The 24,411-nt window shown below is 40.5% G+C and overlaps 1 protein-coding gene and 1 long non-coding RNA gene across 2 annotated transcripts; both read left to right on the forward strand.

Moving 5' to 3' along the window:
• Nucleotides 1-1,993: 1,993 nt before the first annotated feature.
• Nucleotides 1,994-5,499, forward strand: LOC145791450 (uncharacterized). The gene is made up of 3 exons (XM_082871802.1): nt 1,994-2,999; nt 3,700-4,511; nt 4,843-5,499. Exons 1-3 carry the CDS (start codon nt 1,994-1,996, stop codon nt 5,497-5,499), a joined length of 2,475 nt encoding a protein of 824 aa, XP_082727928.1.
• A 1,746-nt stretch (nt 5,500-7,245) lies between these two features.
• Nucleotides 7,246-7,635, forward strand: LOC145790118 (uncharacterized). The gene is made up of 3 exons (XR_014328762.1): nt 7,246-7,343; nt 7,416-7,502; nt 7,587-7,635. It is a non-coding gene; the product is annotated as an uncharacterized LOC145790118 (long non-coding RNA).
• The last annotated feature ends 16,776 nt before the right edge of the window (nt 7,636-24,411 follow it).

Below are 24,411 nucleotides of genomic sequence, written 5' to 3' on the forward strand. Positions count from 1 at the left end.
AAACAAACAAGAGAGGTGAAGGCAGTGCACAAAAACCCCTATTTTGTTTTAAATTCCTTAGGCTTTAGCCTTGTTCTGGCACATGCTTTAAGCTTTGGTTAAGACTATAAGGGTTAATTCTTGAGCAACCTACTGGATTTTGGAGTAAAATCTAAATACTTCCAAGAAATCTGAATGTTACCAAGCCATGAGTAAAGGAACTGTTGTTGCTTGGAATTCAACTTTGAAATTGGTTTGAGTTAAGAGGAGTTCTTGCTAATAGTTCATATTATATTTTTAAATTGTAAAGCTAAGGTTAATATTTGGTTCTATTTTATATTGTTTGATTGCTTTTGTTATACAGTAGCATGAGTGGATGTTTGGGTAAGATGAATAATATGGTTTGTGCATGTTTTGTTTATAAGTACGAGGTTGTTGTAAGTTAAAGTTTTGGTATTTTGTTCTTTTATGATCAAGTTGCTAAAAAAAAAAAACCTGTAATTTCTCTATGGATTAAAAACCATGATTTTTAGCTATCGAACAGTCATTCAGAACCTATAACAGCTTCTCTAAATAGTGATTAGTGTTTATTTGAAAGTTGGGTCAAGTGCCTAAATTGTTGAACTGAAAGTAGATGCTGAAATTGTGAATTTAAAACTAAAAGCCCAGAAATTTTCTGTACAAAATTATTGTTAAATGCTGAAATAGTCTTTGTATGTTAATACCTTGATTATATTTGCAGGAACAAAGTTTACAAGCTGAAACAGTATAGTGTTAAATTTATTCAAAAGCTACAATAAATTGACTAGTTGCTGAAATTATAGCTTATACGCTGGTCAAAGCTGAAATACGGGAGCTTCTATTTACACAATAAAAATCTCTCATTACACTCATTTTATGCATTGTTAAAGTTGTACTTTATGAAGTAAGTCTTGTACATATGGATGTGATGAGATATTAATTGGGTGTAACTAGAAGCACCCCTGAAATATTGACTTTTTTGTATGCTGATGAAATCCTCACGGCATCTGGAATGTTGTGTTTAAGTACTGGAAGTGACTCTAAGTGCTGAAAACTATAATATATATGCTGAAAAATTCTGTTTCAAGTGCTGCACTATTCAATTTAGGTACTAAAACTGTAGTTAAAGTAATATAAATAAATCTTGACTGATCAGTTTTGATTAAATGTTAAAACCAAATTATAGACAATATGTTATATTTATTAGCAAGGAGAAAAACTCCAGCAGCACTTTCTTTGTGTGGTTTGGGTTGTTTTGGTCCATGAATGCCACCAATAATTTCATATCATTTAGTTAAGTGATATACAGAGTTCATTATACATTATAAAACACAACATTAACTTGAGATTGTGGTCAAGCCAAGGAATTAGGCTAAGGGTGTCTTGGAAAGTTGGTAAAACAACATTCACATTGTTTGTTAAATACAAGCATTCCAATAGAATAATAGTTATAAATATATTAATATACATAGGTTTTCTTTTTATCATTGAATCCCAAGTTATTTTGTCCAAACTTAATATGTGTTTCTTATGTGTTTAAGTGATCGGCATGCGTGTCTCCCCAAAAAAAAATTCAAATAGAATTTTTTAATATTTGTACAATAGTAACCTAATCACCTTGAGATAAGAAATGTTGTTAATGTGAATCACCTTCTTACATATAGGTTTGTGACTTTTAAGATTACTTTTTTGGTGACTGATGCATTGAATTGTTACGTGGTCTGGTTTTTATTGGTAATGATACAATCTAATCATAATGAAAATTTCCATCTTTAACTTCCATTTCTGTCCATGATATATTTGCTCACCTATTGGAATGTTTGCATTTTTGTCCATGATATATTTGCTCACCTATTGGAATGTGTGCATTTATGATGTATAAAATATTAGAATTGTTGTTATGGTTAATTAATATGCATGTTCATGTATACAAAATATATATTTAGGAGAAGTAAACAAAATGGACAAGAGTTGGATTGATTTGCCAAATAGGATGTCGAGAGAATACATGAATGGGATCGATCGATTTCTAGTGTTTGCATACACCAATAGGGCTACAAGTTCGATGATTTGTTGTCCATGTAGGAAATGCGAGAATCGCTATCATCTTGTCCGAGATAGTGTGCGAGAGCACTTGATTTCAAATGGCTTTCTAAACAAATACAAACATTGGATTAATCATGGAGAGTCGTATACTTCTGTGCATAGTAACCGAGATAATGAATCCTTAGTGAATGAAAACATTAGGGATGATATGGTGGAAATGATACACGATGTTACTGGTATTTCAGTTCCTAGTACAAGTGTTGTAGGTGATGAACCACAGGCACCAACTAATCCCAATGTAGCAGAACCACTTGCAACTGATCCGCAGTTAGGTCCAGATGTAGAGACTGAAAATTACTTCAAACTTTTAAAGGATGCTCAGAGTGAATTGTATCCGGGTTGTCAGAAGTTCATATCTTTGTCGTTCATTGTTCGACTTTTACATATGAAGGTGCTAAATCAGTGGAGTGACACTTCTGTTACCATGTTACTTGAGTTGTTGAATGAAGCTTTCCCTGAGGGTGCGAAACTTCCTGATTCTTACTATAAAGCTCAAAAGATCACTACAGATTTGGGCTTCACATATGAAACGTGGGATGTATGCCCCAATAGTTGTATGTTGTTCCGAAATGAATACATCAATCTTGATGAATGTGTCATATGCAAAAGTTCTAGGTGGAAACAAAATGGAGTTGATAGTTCAAATGTTCCTCGTGGAGGCGGTAAACAGATACCCTCTAAACAAATGAGGTATTTCCCTTTGAAACAAAGATTGCAGAGGTTGTATATGTCATCGAAAACGGCCACGCTCATGAAATGGCATGCAGAGGAACGGCAAGATGATGGTGTCTTAAGACATCCTGCTGACTCCCTTGCATGGAAGGATTTTGACCGTCGAAATACTGACTTTGCTGATGATTGTCAAAGTGTAAGGCTTGGGTTAGCATCTGATGGTTTTAACCCATTCAGATCGATGAACATAGTTCACAGCACCTGGCCTGTTGTTCTCATTCCATACAACTTACCGCCATGGATGTGCATGAAACAACCATTTTTGATTTTGTCTACACTTATCGATGGCCCAAAAGGACCTGGTGACAAAATTGATGTGTATATGCAACCGTTGATTGAGGAGTTAAAGGAACTATGGACTGATGGTGTCTCTACATTCGATGTAGCAACAAATCAAATGTTTCAAATGCATGCAGCTTTGTTATGGACAATTAGTGATTTTCCAGCATATGCAAACTTGTCAGGATGGAGCACGAAAGGAGAATATGCATGTCCATGTTGCAATAAGGAAACTAGATCGTGTTGGTTGAAACATGGTAGGAAACATTCATATTTAGGTCATCGCAGATTCCTATCTAATGGTCATAACTTTCGAAAGGATAAAGTATCATTTGATGGTACTCGGGAATTGAGTCTCAAACCGAGATTGTTATCTGGATCAGAGATTTTGCTACAAGTAGAATCTGAGGGTGTCTTAACCCAATACAGGCTGGATGACCTTAAAGAGAGGCATAGGAGACAAGTGGAAAGGGAGAAAGCTGGACCTCGCACTCATAGTTGGAAAAAAAGAGAGTATATTTTTTGAATTGCCATATTGGGAGCACAATCTAATAAGACATAACCTTGATGTGATGCATATAGAGAAGAATGTGTGTGACAATGTATTGTGGACAATACTGGGGGTTGTAGGGAAATCCAAGGATAATGTCAATGCTCGGCGCGATTTGCAAGAAATGAATATTAGAAAACCCCTACACTTGCAGTCAAGAGGGATGAATAAAGCTTATTTGCCACCAGCACAATTCACAATGACCAAGGATGAGAAATATTTGTTCTTGAAAATGCTTAAGGACGTTAGAGTTCCTGACGGGTATTCATCAAATATCTCTCGTCGTGTACGATTACAGGATAAAAGCATTTCGGGTCTAAAGAGCCACGATAGTCATATTCTGATGCAACAACTTATTCCTTTGGGTGTACGAGGATTGTTGCCTAAGAATGTTGTTCAAGCCTTGATTGAATTAAGTAATTTCTTCAGACAATTGTGTTCCAAAGTAAGTCGTCAAACAGATGTACCAAATATCCAAGGTCGTATAGCACTAACACTTTGTCATTTGGAGAAAATATTTCCACCAGCTTTTTTCGATATAATGGAGCATCTGCCTATACACCTAGGTGATGAAGCATTGGTGGCTGGAGCGGTTCAATTTCGATGGATGTATCCAATCGAGAGATATCTTCTTACTTTAAAGCAATATGTACGTAATCGGGCTTATCCAGAAGGTTCAATGGCTAAAGGTTATCTCATGGAAGAATGCATGAATTTTTGCTCTCAATATCTGAATGATGTGGAAACTAAATTGAATCGGCCTGTAAGGAACTACAATGGTGCAGCTAATATGGGTCGTGCTGTTGGTGAAACCACAACTTTCAACCTTGGTCATACTTCTTATGTACAGTGTCATCAATATATCTTGTTCAATACGAAGCAGTTGAACCATTCCTAAAGTAGGTACCCCTCTTATTCAATATTTGACAAGTTTTTTTTTGTTTTTTATTACATTTCAAATATTAATTTGTAATTGATAATTTTTCAACGTATATAGGAAACACCTTGAAGAACTTAAGATGAAAATGCCTCGTGCTGATGATCATCAACTCCGAAATGAACATTTCAAAACTTTTCACACTTGGTTTAAAGAACATGTATGTATGGACAAATCTAGCTATAGGTTACAACTTAGGTCGATTTGCGTTTTGAATTTGCTTTCATGTTTTAAATAGGTTCACACTTTGCGAAGGACTGATAATGCCATATTTTCCGAAGAGATTCATACATTGGCAAATGGTCCTCATACCGGAGCAAGAAGGTTCACCGGTTACATAACTAATGGGTTCCGTTTTCGGGTCAAGTCTATGGATGACCGTCGAGCCATTCAAAATTCTGGTGTAGCTTTGAAAGCAGATACTATTAGTTATGCAAGCCGGAAGGACAAAAATCCTCGTGTGGGGGCTGTGTACTATTATGGACAACTGACAGATATCATTGAAATCCGGTACACCAATGCAATGAAGTATGTATTGTTCAAGTGTGACTGGATAGACAATGTTCGGGGTAAGAAAGAAGATAATTTCAAGTTCATGTTGATTAACTTCAACCATTTGTTGTATCGAGATGATCAAATCGCCAACGAACCTTTCATCTTGGTATCCCAAGTTGAGCAAGTTTGGTATGTTGTAGACCCTATAGAATCAGATTGGCAAGTGGTTGTGAAGATGTCTCAAAGGGGTTTATTTGATATGTATTCTACTGATCCAGAAACTGAGCCATATATGAGTCAACAATTAGAAGAAAATATAATGGTCCGTGATGAAGAAGTTGGCTGGGTGAGGGAAGTCGTAGAAGGAGAAACTGTTGATGTTGAAATAAGAGAGAATTAAGATATTTTGTAATAATTTTTGGATTCTGTAATGCCACAGTAAATTTTCATGCTTTAATGACTTGCATATTTGGGCATGTTACTTTATTTAACAATTTTATGTGCTTCCAATTTATTTATTATGTTTGTTTTGTATTTACATTATTAACTCCAAACTATTCTCTATATTTTCAATTATATTTGTTACAGCTTGTTATGGCACGGAAGAGGAAGCTTAATAATCCCTCTCGCACTATGGCTGATGTTTTGCGTATGCAGACACAATCACCACCACCATCACAGCCATCGATACAGCCACCACCACCATTACAGCCACCGATACAGCCACCACCACCATCACAACCACCGATACAACCACCACCATCATCACAATTGTCTCGACCAACCTTGTCTTCACAGGCCACCACAGGTATACAAATTTCTTATGTACTTAAATTATATTAATTAAATTATTTCATTTTCACTATACATAAGCTTTCTAATTTCATATGCTAGGACCGACGACTTCTTCATATCCCATCTCAGGTACACGGAAGAGGAAGCTTAATAACCCCTCTCGCACTCTGGCTGATGTTTTGCGTATGCAGACACAATCACCACCACCATCACAGCCATCGATACAACCACCACCGCCATCACAGCCACCGATACAGCCACCACCACCATTACAGCCACCGATACAGCCACCACCACCATCACAGCCACCGATACAGCCACCACCACTACCATCACAGCCACCGATACAACCACCACCATCATCACAATTGTCTCGACCAACGTTGTCTTCACAGTCCACCACAGGTATACAAATTTGTTATGTACGTAAATTATATTAATTAAATTATTTCATTTTCACTATACATAAGCTTTCTAATTTCATATGCTAGGACCGACGACTTCTTCATATCCCACCTCAGGTACAGGTTTGTTTTCATGTATTTAATTTATGCTTTTATTTATATGTTATTTATTATATTCTGATATAATTTGTTTATTCTTATAATATGTTTCAAATCCAGCGACTGATTCACAAGTCAACTCAGGTATAACAAATGGCTATGTATCTAATTACGTTAATTTAACTACAAGTTATTTATTATCAATTTTTGTAATATGTGTTTTTTTTTCCATTACTCCTCACATGCCCTACAGGTTCTTTATCTTCCCCCCAAGGTCGAGGATTTGCGAAAGGCATTAAAGATTGGGGTACGGGCAAGAAGTTGGCCATTGATTTCGACGCCGACTTCAATCCTACTGGAGATAATGAGTCTAAGTTAACTAGCCAACTTGGGTTCATGGTACGTAATGGGAACATTGTTTCTCTTACGTACGTTGATTGGACCGAAGTGCCTATTGATGTTCTTGAGTCAATATGGGAGGATGTTAAGATAAAAGCATATTTACTAAACTGTTCAATTATATTATTAATTGAACTAATGATTTAAATTGTACTGTAGGATAATTTACAAATTTGTCCGGAGGGGCACAAACCACGTTGCTTGAAAAAGTGCAATGAGTTGTGGAAGGATCACAAAAGCAAGATCAAGAATAAGTATTTTAAGCCTAACAAGGATCATACTAATATCAAAGACATGGTGCCTCCGCAAATTGTTCCAAAACAGTGGTATGATCTTGTTGATTATTGGAAGACTAAGAAAGTAGAGGTATATAAAATAAGTTAATTACAAAGCACGTATCTATAGAAAAATGATTAACTTTGTATACTTGCGACTTACATTTATGCAAACTTTATAGGACATTGCAATCCACAATGCTGGAAGTCGTTCCTTTCATTATATTAATCATACGACAGGACGTACTTCATTCACTCAGATTCGAAGGAAGGTATATATTATTTAGGTAGATATCAATATGAATGTAAATTACTGCGATAATAATTAATTTTTGAATTTTCAGATGGTTGCTGAAGGGTTGCCCACGGATAAAATGAGTGTTTGGAAATATACACGCAATCAAACTGACCCTGATGTTAGGCAAACCATGGTATTTTCAAATCCTTAAATTTGTATTTATATTTGATTTTGTTTGAACTACTTAATTATATGTACTTGTTATTTTAATTTATAGGATGAGTTTGAGCGCCAATTGTCCATGTTGCCTGAAGATTACCGCACTAACGAAGATGCTCGAGATAGTGTTTTCCACGATGTGGTCGGTGAAGATGGGCATGGATATTGTCGTACTTACGGCAAGGATGTGCCTTGGAGCATGGTGTATGGAGATAAATCTAAGTCATCACAGTCAGGATCTCAGTCATCGATTGTTGCCGAGATCACAAAGCAGGTTCGTACGGAGTTGAGACAAGAGCTGAGAGATGAGATTAGAGAGGAATTGAGGGAGGAGATGCGAACAGAGCTTTCGACACAGATACAAGAAATGAAAGCTGAAATGTTGGCTATTGTGTCCCACGAAGGGAGTACAAATCACAACAAACAGGTTCGGTATAAATAAATGTTTTATAAATATCTAATTATAGCACAATTGTATCATTGAATATAAATACAATTAACAAAGAATACCATGAATATCATAGGTACCGGATGCATTGAGTGGACACCGTGAACCTACGGATTATGACGCCGATGAGAACACACATACACCACCACCAAATGATGAGGTAAACTTTCAAACAATTTGAAAACTTGTCGTTTGTCAAAATTTGTCGTTTTGTAACTTTTTTTCCAAACTGATTGACACACTAAAATGCTCAAACGGGTTCGGATATCAACGAAACTTGACACGCACAACATACTAGGCACACATGACTTGTAGGATAAGACGGAACTCAAAACCGATTCCCGGCTTTGAATCTAGAGCCTAATTTCCGTTAATGAAAACTTATTACTTAATAACTCTTTTTCAAACCGGATGACGCACTAAAATGCTCAAACGGGTTCGGATGTTAACGAAACTTGACACGCACAACATACTAGGCATACATGACTTGTAGGAGAAGACGGAACTCAAAACCGATTCCCGATTTTCAATCTAGAGCCTAATTTCCGTTAATGAAAACTTATTACTTAATGACTCTTTTTCAAACCGGTTGACACACTAAAATGCTCAAACGGGTTCGGATGTGAACGAAACTTGACATGCACAACATACTAGGCACACATGACTTGTAGGATAAGACGGAACTCGAAACCGATTCCCGGTTTTTAATCTAGAGCCTAATTTCCGTTAATGAAAAGTTGTTACTTAACCGGTTGACACACTAAAATGCTCAAACGGGTTCGGATGTTAACGAAACTTGACACGCACAACATACTAGGCACACATACCTTGTAGGATAAGACGGAACACAAAACCGATTCCCGACTTTGAATCTAGAGCGTAATTTCCGTTAATGAAAACTTATTACTTAATAACTCTTTTTCAAACCAGATGACGCACTAAAATGCTCAAACGGGTTCGGATGTTAACGAAACTTGACACGCACAACATACTAGGCACACATGACTTGTAGGATAAGACGGAACTCGAAACCGATTCCCGGTTTTCAATCTAAAGCCTAATTTCCGTTAATAAAAACTTGTTACTTAATAACTCTTTTTCAAACCGGTTGACACACTAAAATGCTCAAACGGGTTCGGATGTTAACGAAACTTGACACGCACAACATACTAGGCACACATGACTTGTAGGATAAGACAGAACTAGAAACCGATTTCCGTTAATGAAAAGTTGTTACTTAATAACTCTTTTTCAAACCGGTTGACACACTAAAATGCTCAAACAGGTTCGGATGTGAACGAAACTTGACACGCACAACATACTAGGCACACATGACTTGTAGGATAAGACGGAACTCGAAGCTGATTCCCGATTTTCAATCTAAAGCCTAATTTCCGTTAATAAAAGCTTGTTACTTAATAACTCTTTTTCAAACCGGTTGACACACTAAAATGCTCAAACAGGTTCGGATGTGAACGAAACTTGACACGCATAACATACTAGGCACACATGACTTGTAGGATAAGACGGAACTCGAAACTGATTCGCGATTTTCAATCTAAAGCCTAATTTCCGTTAATAAAAACTTGTTACTTAATAACTCTTTTTCAAACCGGTTGACACACTAAAATGCTCAAACGGGTTCGGATGTCAACGAAACTTGACATGCACAACATACTAGGCACACATGACTTGTGGGATAAGACGGAACTCGAAATCGATTCCCGGTTTTCAATCTAGAGCCTGATTTCCATTTATGAAAACTTGTTACTTATTAACTCTAAACCGGTTGACACACGAAAATGCTCAAACGGGTTTGGATGTGAACGAAACTTGACACGCACAACATACTAGCCACACATGACTTGTAGGATAAGATGGAACTCGAAACCGATTCCCGGTTTTTAATCTAGAGCCTAATTTCCGTTAATGAAAAGTTGTTACTTAATAACTCTTTTTCAAACCGGTTGACACACTAAAATGCTCAAACGGGTTCGGATGTGAACGAAACTTGACACGCACAACATACTAGGCACACATGACTTGTAGGATAAGACGGAACTCGAAACCGATTCCCGATTTTCAATCTAAAGCCTAATTTCCATTAATAAAAACTTGTTACTTAATAACTCTTTTTCAAACCGGTTGACACACTAAAATGCTTAAATGGGTTCGGATGTCAACGAAACTTGACACGCACAACATACTAGGCACACATGAGTTGTAGGATAAGACGAAACTCGAAATCGATTCCCGGTTTTCAATCTAGAGCCTAATTTCCGTTTATAAAAACTTGTTACTTATTAACTCTAAACCGGTTGACACATGAAAATGCTCAAACGGGTTCGGATGTCAACGAAACTTGACACGCACAACATACTAGCCACACATGACTTGTAGGATAAGACGGAACTCGAAATCGATTCCCGGTTTTGAATCTAAAGCCTAATTTCCGTTAATGAAAATTTGTTACTTAATAACTCTAAACCGGTTGACATACTAAATGCTCAAACGGGTTCGGATGTCAACGAAACTTGACACGCGCAACATACTTGGCACACATGACTTGTAGGAGAAGACGGAACTCGATCAATACTTCTTCTTTACAAACTCTTTTTGTGTTTATTCGATTATTGTTATAGATTATAGCTCATTGTGTACAATCATTGCCTATTTTTAATAGTATGATCATCATTGTAGGATGTAATTAAAGTTTCTTTGGAGAGTTCTGTAATACCAAGAGTCCAATTGGCAGAGGGACTTCTTATTAGTGTTGATCCGTTGTGTGAAATTGATGGAGTTCCAATTGGACCTGGATTTTGCAAAGTTTTTGTTTTAAAAGCGAACAAGCCGAACGCTGTTTTGGAAACAACTTCCCGATGTCTAAGAACAGTTGGAGAAGCTGTGGGAAGATACATTGTGTGGCGCTCGATTCATGTATATGTTACAATCTTATTTATTTATTTATCGAAATAAATATCAAATGCTTTACATTTTCTATAAATTTGAAATTAATTATATTGTAAATGATTGTTTTTTTTTGGTTTTTTTTTGCAGGTGCAACCCTTTTGAGTACGTGATGATATCTTCGCATATCGATATTAGAGTTTACAATCTTATTTATTTATTTAATTTTTGAAAAAAATATCAAATGTTTTACATTTTCTGTAAGCTTGAAAATAATTATGTTGTAAATGACGATTTTTTTTTTCTTTTTTGTTTCTTTTTGCAGATGCAAAACTTTTGAGTACGTGATATATTCGCATATCGATATGGGAGCTTACTATTGATATCAAAACAAGCTACATTGTATTTGTTTTTATTTTTTTATTTTTTTATTTCTATTGTCGATACTAAAAATTTGAGTTCTTGAATTTCAAAAATTATTAGTATTGTTAGAAGTTATTTTATATATTTTTGTAATTAATATTTGATTGACAATTGTTACAAGGTACATATATTATTCTTGGTATATATGATTTTTTGAATGTGAATTTGGATGTGGATGTGGATGTGGATGTGAATGTGGATGTGGATGTATTTTTAAAAATATTAATAATTTGTATAGGAAATATTTAATAAAATATGATTTTATAAAAAATAATTTTGTTGCGACAATAATAAGCCGTCGCTAATGTAATTCTCATTTCCTTATATTTTATTAGCGACGGGTTAACCTGTCGCATATACATAATAGTTCCAATCTTTTGCGACGGTTTCAACTGTCACAAATAAATCTTTTGCGACGGTTTAAACTGTTGCCAATACGGTATTAACTTAATACTACTTTTTTGGCGACGTTTTAGACTGTCACTAATAATACCTTTTGCAACGGCATATAGCATCGCTAAAAAAGGTTTTTTGCGACGGCAATCAACATCGTCACTAAAAATGCCGTTTTTTCCCCTTTTTTTGTGTCAGGCGAAACCGTCGCAAAAACTATTGATTAGCCGTCGCAACAAGAACGCGACGGTTTGTAACCGTCGCAAATACTTTTTGTCACGCCCCTTTCCGCCACCCCCCATTTTCCGTCGCTGCTCCGTCGCAAAAAGTCTTTTGCGACGATATATGGACCTTTTGGGACGTTTAAGACCGTCGCAAAAAGTCAAGTTTTTAGTAGTGGGCCAACACAAAAAAGTCTTCGAATTCGGAGTGCCCTTCGTGAAAAACGTGCTTGGGCTGAATAAGTCTCCGAATTCAGAGCTTCCTATGTGAATGGAGTTTGGGCCGAATAAGCCCCCGAATTTGAAATGCCTTTTCACGAATGGCGTTTGGACCAACGCAAAAAGGCCTCCAAATTCGGAGAGCCCTTCATGAAAAACACGCCTGGGCCGAATAAGTCTCCGAATTCGGAGCGCCCTACGTGAACAACGTTCGGGCCGTATAAGCCTCCAAATTCAAAAGCGCCCTTTATGGAAAACACGAATGGCACGAACGAGCATCCGAATTCAGAGCTCCTTTCATGAGTTGTTATATATAAGCGCCAACGCAATTGACATAGAGCAGTAGACGATCATAGCTAAATTTATAAACATAAATTCAAACTACATGCAAACATTTAAAATAATATGTTTCATTGAATCAATCGGTAATACATAATTCGGCATCCCCCTCGTCATCGCTCTTCTCGACTTCGAAAGCTGCAAAGGGAATATGATGACCTTGTGTAACAAGCCCGCGGGGGACCTCGCTACAGCTCGGACTCGACTTTTCGTAGTCACGGTTCTAAGTCTGAACCAAAGAGTCCAAATCCGGCAAATCGTTTTTGAGAAAAACAGATTTTTGAAAGAAGTGCCAAACATGGACTGCTTTGCCAGATACAGAGTCGCCACCTAAATATTTTATTTTGGGAAATTTAGGAAACCCTGACTCGGTGCCAAAAGGCCACGCGTCCGTCATCACCAAAGTTGCCTCGGCTCGGGAACTTGGGTACGATTGGGGAAGGTCACTTCGTGAGCACCCCCGCTCGCCCGGTCATAGACCGGCCTCTACTAACCATGATATCAATTTTTGAAAACATTGTGAGTTCTTATACCGGTTATTAGCCTAGGTTACTATGTGACGCGCACAGCATATAAGTATAGACCGGGTCGCCCGAATTGGAACAAAACATTTCATGCTTGTTTTTGAAAATGGTTTGTTACCCGCAGGTAGGCTTGAAACATTTTGATGATTCATTCCAATTCAGATAACCCAACCTTCACCCACAGGCATTCAGACAGATATATCAGATAAGCACATAGCTTCATGGTAAGCATGCTATCATGGCATTCACTCACACGCATGCAAGGATGCTAAAGCATAAAAACTTACCGAGTACTCCAAGCCAAAATAGAAACTATATTAGAAATCATGCATGATCCTAAGTATACAGAAATGCCTAATGCATCACATGCAAAAATGTAACTATAGCAGGCTCGGCTATTCTAAGATGGTATATGAGATGCTACAACTAACATGTATTCAACTTGGAATTAAAAATACAATGCAGTTAGTATGATGCGCCGAGCCCGGTGCATGCAATACAGATGAATGATGCAAACATGCTGTCATACTGTATGTTAATTTAAACATGCCCTAATCTAACCATCATAAGCGGATAAATAAAAGGGAGAAAGACGTGGGGTTGGAAGACATACATCACACTCACGCACACTTATTACAGTTGTGCCCTCACTCGGAGGGTCCGAATAAATAATACAGTCCAAATATTACAGTCCCCAAAATAAAAGAATATTACAGTCCAAAATATTACAGAATTCTAATTAATTAATGAATTAACTAGAAAGCAAATAAACTGGCGTGCAAGCCAGGGACTGCCTTGCTTCTGATGGATGATGCATGTCCGGATTGTCTTGCGCGGAAATCCACCGGGATGCCCCAATTAGCCTCTGTTTACACCTGTTCCTTGAAAAGCGTGCCAAGTCCCAAAAAGTCGTTGATTCTCCGTTTTGCTGCAACAGAGAGCAGGAAAGGGGCATAGCAATGTATTTGCACATATATATGCATGTCTCGATCCTCGCGCCACCAATCACGCATACCGAGGCATGATGGCCGAAGAGTCGAAATGCACAACTCTATATAGGATGAATGCACATGAAACTATAGCTAAAACCTAACCCCATCATGGATAATCCGGAGTGTCGGTGACTGGGGAATTGAGACACATTCCGTCACTCGGAGTACGAAACGTACCTCGTTTCCCGTGCCCGGGCTAACTCCTATTCCGGACACGATGCAATATGCATGATATGCATGAAATGCAACTAAGATATAATCCTAACATACACAATGCTATGGAATGACATGCCTCGAAATGCGTGTACACGGGCACGCGAATCGAGAAAATGACAGAATGCTGAAAATGAAGTGCCTCGAAGTGCGTGCACACGGGCACGTAAACCGAGGCGATGACAGATACAATGAAAATGAGATGCCTCGAAGTACGTGCACACGGGCACGCAAACCGAGGTGATGATAAATATGATGAAAATGAGATGCCTCGAAGTACGTGCACGCGGGCACACAAACCGAGGTGATGATAAATATGATGAAAATGAGATGCCTCGAAATGCGTGCACACGGGCACGCAAACCGAGGTGATGATAAATACAATGAAAATGAGATGCCTCGAAATGCGTGCACACAGGCACGCAAACCGAGGCGATGGCAGATACAATGAAAATGAGATGCCTCGAAATGCGTGCACACGGGCACGCAAACCGAGGCGATGGCAGATACAATGAAAATGAGATGCCTCGAAATGCGTGCACACGGGCACGCAAACCGAGGCGATGGCAGAATGATGAAAATGAGATGCCTCGAAGTACGTGCACACGGGCACGCAAATCGAGGTGATGCTAAAATGGCATGGAAATGACAAATGGGCTTATACCAACATAAGTGAGCCTCAGCCACACTCACATCGGATGCCGATCGGATAAAAACGGAGTGCCTCGAAATGCGTGCACACGGGCACGCAAACCGAGGCGATGCTAAAATGACATGGAAATGACAAATGGGCTTATACCAACATAAGTGAGCCTCAGCCACACTCACATCGGATGCCGATGGCAGAAAATGAAGTGCCTCGAAATGCGTGCACACGGGCACGCAAACCGAGGCAATGATAAAATGATGCGAATGACATGGAAAATGATAAATGGACTTATACTAACATGAGTGAGCCTCAGCCACACTCACATAAGATGCCGATGGCAGAAAATGAAGTGCCTCGAAATGCGTGCACACAGGCACACAAACCGAGGCAATGATAAAATGATGCGAATGACATGGAAAATGATAAATGGACTTATACTAACATGAATGAGCCTCAGCCACACTCACATAAGATGCCGATGGCAGAAAATGAAGTGCCTCGAAATGCGTGCACACAGGCACGCAAACCGAGGCAATGATAAAAAGATGCGAATGACATGGAAAATGATAAATGGACTTATACTAACATGAATGAGCCTCAGCCACACTCACATAAGATGCCGATGGCAGAAAATGAAGTGCCTCGAAATGCGTGCACACGGGCACGCAAACCGAGGCGATGCTAAAATGACATGCAACATGGCAAAAATGATATGCAAGCACACTAACAGAATTTCAGCAACAAAATGTGGGGAAAAACAGTCCCGAAATGTAGCGAAATGATACCGAATGCACGAAATTGTCCCGAAATGCAACATTAAGCACCCGAAATGGCCTATAGCCATGCCAAACATGCACAATATGGACATGCAATGCAAAGACAGAAGCTAGACAGTCCCAAAAGACGCACTTTCACAGTTATGAACATGGCCAAACAGTAAGCATAGGTAAGGGAAGCATAGCATGCAAGAATGGGGGCCAAAAGAGGGGTAAAGAAGCAAGTGGTATAAGCAAAACTCAAACTGAAAAATTTCCTTCTATAACACTGAAGATGGACCAAAAATATGAACATTTACAGTATATGGCAGCCTCAAAATCAGTATACAAACATGCTAAAAATATGATGCAAAATAAGGCTCAAAAGGTGCTAAAACATGAAGTGTATAAAATAATCACCAAACAGAAAAAAAGTGTGAATGGAACATGAAGTATAGGCCAAAATAAGACCACTTTCAGTTCGGACCAAGGTCCAAAAACAGAAGCAAAGAGGGCTATCAATTTATACAAAAAATGGGGCCAAATAAGAGATTGAACTACAAGTGCCACATGGAAACACCAAACAATGTTGAGCCCTTCTCCAATGTTGAAGAGGAGCTTAAAATATGCCTCATATCAGTTTACAACATGCTCGAAAATAAATTGCTCATAGGTCAAAAAAAGCATACAAAATCATGACATACAACATGGTCAATGGAGCAAGTATATTATGAAGGGCTCAAACAAGGTTGAGCCCTCAATGAGAAGTGAAGATGAGCTCAAAATATGGCCCTTTTCAGTTAGGACCGAAGCTTGAAACCAAAAAGAAATGAGGCTTAGAAATAGATCAAAGGAAAGGGTCAAAAGGATCAAAGTGTAACTTACCCTTGAAGATCTAGACTTTGGTTGCTTTTTGGATGGATTTGCTGCTCCTTTGGCCTTCAAGAACCCTTCCTAGCTGCTGGAAATGAGATAGTGGTGGTAGAGCTTGGTGGTATAGAAGGAATGGAGGTTAATGGACTTAGGGTTTTTGAAGAATTGAAGAAGATGGAGATGGAATTGGCTATGGAGTCCTTAAGATCAATTTTTCTAACCCCCTAGAAGAAGGCCCTCAGCTGGTTATAAGGTCAAGAAAGGGGGTGTAAAAGGGGGGTCAAATGGAGAGGAAAACTCTCTCCCAAAATATCCCCCGGATACAGAAAATATCTGGGGGATATTGCCTCACAGCTGGAAGGGGCACAGTGAGAGGAGCACGGCCGGCCGCTTACTTTTGCTGGAGGTGGCCGGCCGGCCACACCCCCTAGCCGGCCGGCTAGGGGTCAAAAGGGTCAACCATCTTTTCTGGCCGGCCAGGTAATGGGGAGGTAGGCCTTTGTGTGTACAACACAACCATGTAATTGAAATTCCAAGAAAGTGGGTCCAAGGGGTTCAACAGTGGCTCGGAAAGAGGGGTTCAAAAGGGTCAAGTGACCTTAATGGCCGGCCATGAACTTTTAGTGGCCTCTCAGGTGTGTACATCACAGATATGTGGTTGAAAGTTGGAGAAAAAGGGTCCAAGGGGTTCAACATTAGCCCGGAAGAAAGGGGTCAAAAGGGTCAGGTGACCTTAATGGCCGGCCATGAACTTTTAGGGGCCTCTCAGATGTGTAGATCACAGATATGTGGTTGAAAGTTGGCAACGCTAGCTCTAAGGTATTCAACATTAGCCCGGAAGTTGGAAAAACGGGCGCCGGGAGGTTCGGGAGGAGAGATAACTGGCTGTCGCAACAATTGCTGGCCTCCCACCCTTCAGTGACCTTCCCTGTGATAAAACAGAGGTACCTGCCAAAAACGAGCGAAAACCGTTGCAAAACGAATGTTCCGGAGCCAAAACACGCAGTTCGGGGTCCCGGAAATGGGCTGTTAAGCACCGAAAATTGTATTTGACCTCGAAGTGGGTTTCTCAGCCCTCAGTGTCCCTCAAAATGGATGAAATAGGATGTATGCCAAAAATCAGAGCAATAGGAGATGGTTAAGCGGTCCCGAACCGAGGCACACGGCCTGACGGCTCCGAAAACCGGGAACCGGACTCCGAAATGGGCAAAATGGCCTACGGCCACCAAATGTAGCCTACGGACATTGAGAGATGGTCTACGGGACCTCTCTCTCCCCTCAGGAAAAGAAACAGAGAAAACCGAGTCAGGTTCGCAAACCGAGACAAGGCACAGAAAAGGGTTCGGAAGTCCGGAGGCAGGGCTTACGGCCGCGACCCTGAAACTTCTGAACAAGCACATTATGCAACATCACCAAGCGCTCAATCGGTGACGTCTGAGTCTTAAGGTCGGTCAAAAATGGGGTGTCTACACCTTGATATAACGGTGACGCCGAATCAACGCCTGCTGCCCAGAGAGCCTCTGCAGCCTGGAGAGCCTTGACCCACCCGTGCTTAAATCCACGATTCTCGCATCGGCAGACCTCCTCGGCAAGCTTTTCCCTAGTCTTTTGTATCCCAACTTTTCAGCCGTCACGGAAGCCTTGTTCATAAGCCCTGGTCTTTGTAGCCTCTATTGCAAACATGCTTGTCGTATCTCGATCGGCAATCGCATGACTTATAAGCCGTTGGGTCACTCTTTCTTCCACAATCGGGTTAGCTTGGCTGGCCGACTGTGTCTCAACAGTTTTGACCTTTCTTAGTTTGCGCTCAGCCTTTTCCGTGCGAGCTTCTAAGCTTCGAATGCATTCATCCTTCTGCTTTATCTCCCGCCACGCGGCACGTAGACGCATGCCGATTTCATAGGCGGTATACTGCCCTTTCATCACTTCGTGGATGCCCTTCCAAAACACTTCGAAATCAGGTCGACCGACCATCGACTGCTGGACTTCTGGTGGAAAAATCTGTCAAGCAAACTCGACTGCCACATTTGGGTCGTGAACAATTAAATCCACTTCCATCATCGGTTTGTTCCCCACAAAAACCGCATAACTTAATGGCTGCGGCGTCGCACTGATCTCTCTTCTCGAGCGTGGTGGAAGGGAGTTGCCCCGTTGCTGTTTTTACCTTCTGGATGACCTACTTCAACGACGAGGGGAATGGCGTTTTTCACACTCCCTCGACGTCCTACTCCCCGTGCACGTAAGCTCACCACCTCAATTCATCTCTGCATCCAACTCCGTGAGTGTTCTCCCTTCTCCTCTTCTGTTGAAGAATAATCTTCTTGCCATCCACAATCGTGCACACAACTATTTTCCTCTCTCAATTTATTGGCTTTGAACGCAATAATGGCCCCTCTACGCACCCGACACACACTCATTTATTCCTTACAGGTGCAGCACCCCCGAGGCGATCTCATCAATGCTAAATTTCAAAACCTGGTGCCGATCATCTCATATGCCCCAGCCACTCCATGAACTAATAGAATTCGGCGTTCCAGTTCTTGCAATAGCTGGGTCAACTGCAGATTCATTACTCTAATCGGCCAGATGTCGAGCCCTTGCGCCGATCAGTTCATGTGCCCCAGCCGCTTCATGAACTAATAGCATTCGGCATTCCAGTTCATGCATCAGCTAGCTTAAGGGCAGATTCATTAATCTAATTGGCCACATATCCAGGCCTGGTACCGATCATCTCATGTGCCCCAACCACTCTATGAACTAATAGAATTTGGTGTTACAGTTCATGCATTAGCTGGGTCAAGGACAGATTCATTAATCTAATCGGCCAGACGTCGAGCCCTTGCACTGATTTACTTATTATTTTATCGAATATTCATGCACCTTTCCAAATTGTTAACTGCATTAATCTAATCAGCCAGATGTCGAGCCCTTGCGCCGATCAGTTCATGTGCCCCAGCCGCTCCATGAACTAATAGAATTCGGCATTCCAGTTCATGTATCAGCTGGGGCATGGGCAGATTCGTTAATCTAATTGGCCACATATCCAGGCCTGGTGCCGATCATCTCATGTGCCCCAGCCACTCCATGAACTAATAGAACTCGGTGTTCTGGTTCATGCATTAGCTGGATCAAGGGCAGATTCATTAATCTAATCGGCCAGACGTCGAGCCCTTGTGCCGATTTACTCGTTATTTTATCAAATATTCATGCACCTTTCCAAATTGTTAACTGCCGATTCTTTTATTTATTTGGCAAAATAGCAAAGACAAGCATAGGATGTTTAATTGATTCAGTTAATTTATCGGATGTTTAATTTACTCATATGCAGCAAACAGAAAAGCATAAGGAATTTTCATTAATAAATTGAAGACAAATAGTATATCGATTTGGTCCTAGCTAGAGACGGCTTCTTGCTCGGCGGGGCACTTTTCGCCCCTTTGCCCAGCCTCCTGAGCCCCGTATTCTACCTGCTCCATCTCAGCCGTTTCAATCTGTGCCGTTTCTTCTTGAATAACAGGCAGAGAGGACTCAGCGACGGCAGCGGGTGAAGTTTCCGATCAGATGGCCTCGGCTCTCCTCCGGGTAGCCATCCTTTCACCGTTTTTCCTCCTGGCAAGTTGCGTGAGCGACTCCCCAGCCATATTCTCAGGATACAGGTCAGGAAGGTCTCCTAAGTCTGTAAAAATGTCTTCAAAGGAGACGTCCCCTTGGCCTAAAGTGGATGGAGGGTTAGATAAATTGAGGCTGGCTTCCTCAAAGGCCAAGTTTAGAGCCATGTCTACCTCAGCTTTCGACTGGACTGGCTCCTCAGTGACCGCTTCAGCTACTTGTTCTTCCACCTACTCCGAATCGGAGGCTTCCAAACCAATCTGCGTTAGGTTTTTGAAGTTGGGGAAGATAAGGGCCGTAAGATGCTCTTCGCCCTTCGGAATTGGAATGTTATCTATCGCCGAAAATGTTGCGTAAGTTGGCTCGTATCTCAAAAAATGTGGGTCGCCCTCCCTTGTTTCTGAAGGCTTGGATGACCAACGAACTAGCTTGTGATTTTAATTTCCGCAAGTACGGCATCGTCAGCTGAAACCAAAACTTTCTTCAAATCATTGTCTGCATAAACAAAATGGTAAGTACATAGAAGGAAAGCTGAATAAATATATAATAATAATAAAATGTGCTATACGGCCACTTGGTTCGCCTTTTCATCTTGGCACGGGATCTAGGCGATCTTCACCCTCGCCAAATTCCCAGTTGCCTCGGACAACGACCATCACATCGTCAACATGCTAGCCAGAGCTGGCAAGCATAGTCACTAAGTGATGATCGGTATCCTTCGTCCTGAGAAAATAGCGTCCCAACCAGCCAGAAGATTTGGCTAAGGAATAGCAATGTCGAATTGAAGGTATACCAAGGTTTATCCTAAGGCGTCGGTTCAACTCTATAATCCCCATTTTGATTCAGAAAAAATTCACATTAGGTTGGGAAGGGATTAGACCCCAGTGTCGAAGGACAGCCCTTAAAAATGGGTGAAGGGAAAAATGGACTCCGCCCTCAACAATTGATAGGAGAGGAAAGATGATTGTACTTTCATCAACCCTCTCCATATCAGTGGTGATGTCTGCCACGAGTGACAGATGGACGTCACCGGGGATGAAGTAATGGCATCGGAAACCGAAAATTCAATTCGTAGAAATGAGTTCTTTAAAGTGTTTTCCCATCCTATCCAGCCTAAGGATTATAAAAAAAACTAAAATTAAACAAGGAAATGGGATTCGAAATGAAGGAGAAGAGAACTTACAAGAAGCAGAAGAGATAATGAGAAACAAGGAGGAAGTTGCAGAGGTCACAAAATTGAGGTATATCGAAAGGCAAATCAGAAGCTTTGAGTATTCAAAAAAACTTATGTTCGAAGGGACAGCATACTTTCAAATCGCATTAAATGAAGAAAGCGTACGAAGAGGCAGGAAGATGTAATGATGCCTAAAAAGCATGTGTTCTGACATGCATTGGAATGAGGTTAATCGTTGTTCTTTCCTTGACTTTTCAAGTTCGAAACCAAACACGCCGTTCGAAACCAAACATGCCAACTAACTAGCGTTAATAGGATGTTTGGGGGGCAATTGTGGGAGCCGAATACTGTGGGGGCAATAAAGTCGAATAACGATACGAGGACAATTAAAGACGGAATTTGTATTCGGTTGTATCTTGGACGATCCCAAAGCCGAATATGTTAATCGGTCGTAGAACCATTCAAACAAAAGCTGAATAAATAAACGTGCAATGGATTAAGTGTGGGCCCGACCCTGAGTCCTAAAAGAAAAATATAAATAGAGGAGCATCAGCCAAAGAAAGGTATGTAAGAAAAAGTAAGATTAACTTGAGGTATAAGCAACCCAGAGAGTATACACTGACTTACCCGTCGGAGTGGTAATTCTAGCACGCTTAACCGGAACATTCATTTCTTTTCAGGTGACTAGCTAAGGATCAAGAGCGTTCTACAAGATCCAGAGAGTATTTCCAAACCACTTCTCCACAACAACATACATGTCGATATACAAAACAACTCGAGAAACAAAGCAAAACAACTCGAATACAAATAAACAAATCTACTATAACAAAAAAGACTCAAAATAAGACCTTAAAACACACAAAGACCCAAAACAAAACACATGCTTCAAGCACTGCTCCGTACAAAGGTGGTCAGTAGACCAAAAAAAGGTTGTCGACCACCTGCCAGTCGTCTATGTATCTTGCCGGCCATCAATGTGGCATATCGGCCGCCTGCTGGCCATTGAAGGTGAGAATCACCAGATTGCTGACAACTGACTTCCACTCAAAGCCTTATCTTCTACAAAACGTCCAGCTTCATGAATTCTTTTCCAGAACTTCATTTCAGCTGCAATTTCTTCACAAATGGAGCCATTTTTCACCGAAAAGCTCTCGGATTGGATTGCGACTTTAGATGGCTCGAAAAAGGTAAAATTTTTGGATTTTGTCATAAATGCACTTTTTTTGTTGAGCCGTTCTCTACTTTGTATTCCGTTCCTTCATGCCATGACACGATGCTGGGACCTAATTACACATTTCTTTAGCTTTGGAGGACAAGAAATATGATCGACAATTGAAGAATTTTAGGCACTAATGGAATCTCGGAGCCAAAAGGAAATCATACCTCAACCCCGTTTTGGCCATGTCCAAGCTCTGGGACGGATGTGTGGGATCACTCTACACGAGGCTCGATCTTTGGTTCATAACGGTGAGCTAGATGTTCCCAGCCTGATTCATCGCTTTTCTGGCGTTGGTGACCGAGGAGACCTTTTCTGGTGGGGTTTTCAGCAACATGCCCTTTGCTTATGTATGCTTGCTCATTTCCTTCTTGCCCCAAGTTTTAGCAGGTCCAGCATTTGATTGGTTAAAGTTTCCCAAGGTTTGAAAGAAGGCAAGAGTTACATTGGCTTGGTGCTGGCTGAGACTTTGATGGGCTTAGATGTCTTTCATCGGCAAGAGACTACCAAATTCGTGGGAAGCCCACTACTTCTTCAGGTATTGTTTCCCACCCTTGCATATATGTGTTTCTCACATCGCTCGGCACTCATGCTCTATTTTTCTCTCAAAACCGTATTCTCACTTTTCTCTCAACATACACCTCTCTATTCTTTAATCTCTCTTTTCTTTCATTCCTTCCCAAATGTGGCTTATGGATAAGTTGAAGGTAATGGACTCTTACCCTGAGTACTCACCTCGAGGCTATTTCTTCCGTCACTGAGTAGTGGATTTTCCAAACGAGGGGTGGTGCCACTAGATGTGCAACAAGTTTGCTACGGACATAGCTTGGCGCTGCCCCTGGCTTAACCTAACCAAGATGAGCTACAGCATGGCTCGGCAGCCTGGTATTCAGTTGATCGGCTTTACACACTGTGCGTTCTACTTCTCCTTCAGGTTCAGATGTCAATTTGGGCATGATCAGACCCACCTAGTGGAGGAGGTAGAGTACTTGGTTTCATTCCCCATCCGTGGTTCACATTTGGCTAGGTACCACACTTCTTGGAGGATGAGAGAGCTTCTGGTCCCTACCCCTAGTTTCGGTTGCGCCCTTTCTGGAGAATACCTGGCTTAGCTTGAGGGTGAGGCACAAACCGAGCCCATTTTGCCTTCAGAAGCTTCTACAAGCACAAGCGGGGGACGCAGGAGCACCTGACTCATCTATGCCCCTAGTTTATTGCTTTGACCTTTCTTTCAAGTCTTTTCAATGTAATAAAAGCAACTTTGACTTATATTAGAGAGTTGGAGAACTTTTATGTTGAAATTAATGAAATTAAAGTTGTGAGCACTGAAAATTTTCCCTTTTGGTCCAAAAATGGTCTAAGTTGTAAAATGTAAAATTTGTACAAAATCAACTCTTATTAAAACTTTTCAAAACCATTTTTGAAAGGATCACCACCTGACACGCACAAAATCAATCCACGAGATGTACAACTCTGAATCAAAAGATTGTAACTGCAACTTGGTTGAACACAACTGCTCAACATTGTAACCAGCTCTTCTCTCAGAGTAAAGATCATAACCAAACCCTGAGGTAAAGAACATACAAAGATGACTTGATCAGATACATGGACAGGATAGTTGAGTTGGAGGTGTTTACAGACGAACTTCAGGATGAAGTTGCCAACGTATCCCAAAGATGGGAATCAGGCCTTACATAGTTTGGTTCAGGTTCGCTCGAGTATTTACTCTCTCCTTTTGCGCTCTAACTTTTTCCAAGGCCACCCTTTACGGTTTTCAACCATGCAAGCTCAGTTTTTCTTTATTTCTAATTTTTCATGCTCTGACTTTTGCCTAGGTTGCCCTTTCGGGTTTTCGACCTAGCGAGCCTTTCAGGGATAGTATTTCTTCAACTTGTCCATATTGATCGGTTGCGAAAATTCCAGGCCAT

Source organism: Camellia sinensis, chromosome 5 (genome assembly GCF_055761805.1).
Source record: "Camellia sinensis isolate YWXY chromosome 5, ASM5576180v1, whole genome shotgun sequence".
Classification (NCBI taxonomy): Eukaryota; Viridiplantae; Streptophyta; class Magnoliopsida; order Ericales; family Theaceae; genus Camellia; species Camellia sinensis.

Coding starts and splice junctions, on each gene's coding strand:
- LOC145791450 (XM_082871802.1), top strand. CDS start 1,994: ATGTCGAGAGAATACATGAATGGGATCGATCGATTTCTAGTGTTTGCA. Junction 3,000..3,699: donor GCTTGGGTTAGCATCTGATG/GTTTTAACCCAT, acceptor TGATGCATATAG/AGAAGAATGTGTGTGACAAT. Junction 4,512..4,842: donor ACCTTGGTCATACTTCTTAT/GTACAGTGTCAT, acceptor TGTTTTAAATAG/GTTCACACTTTGCGAAGGAC.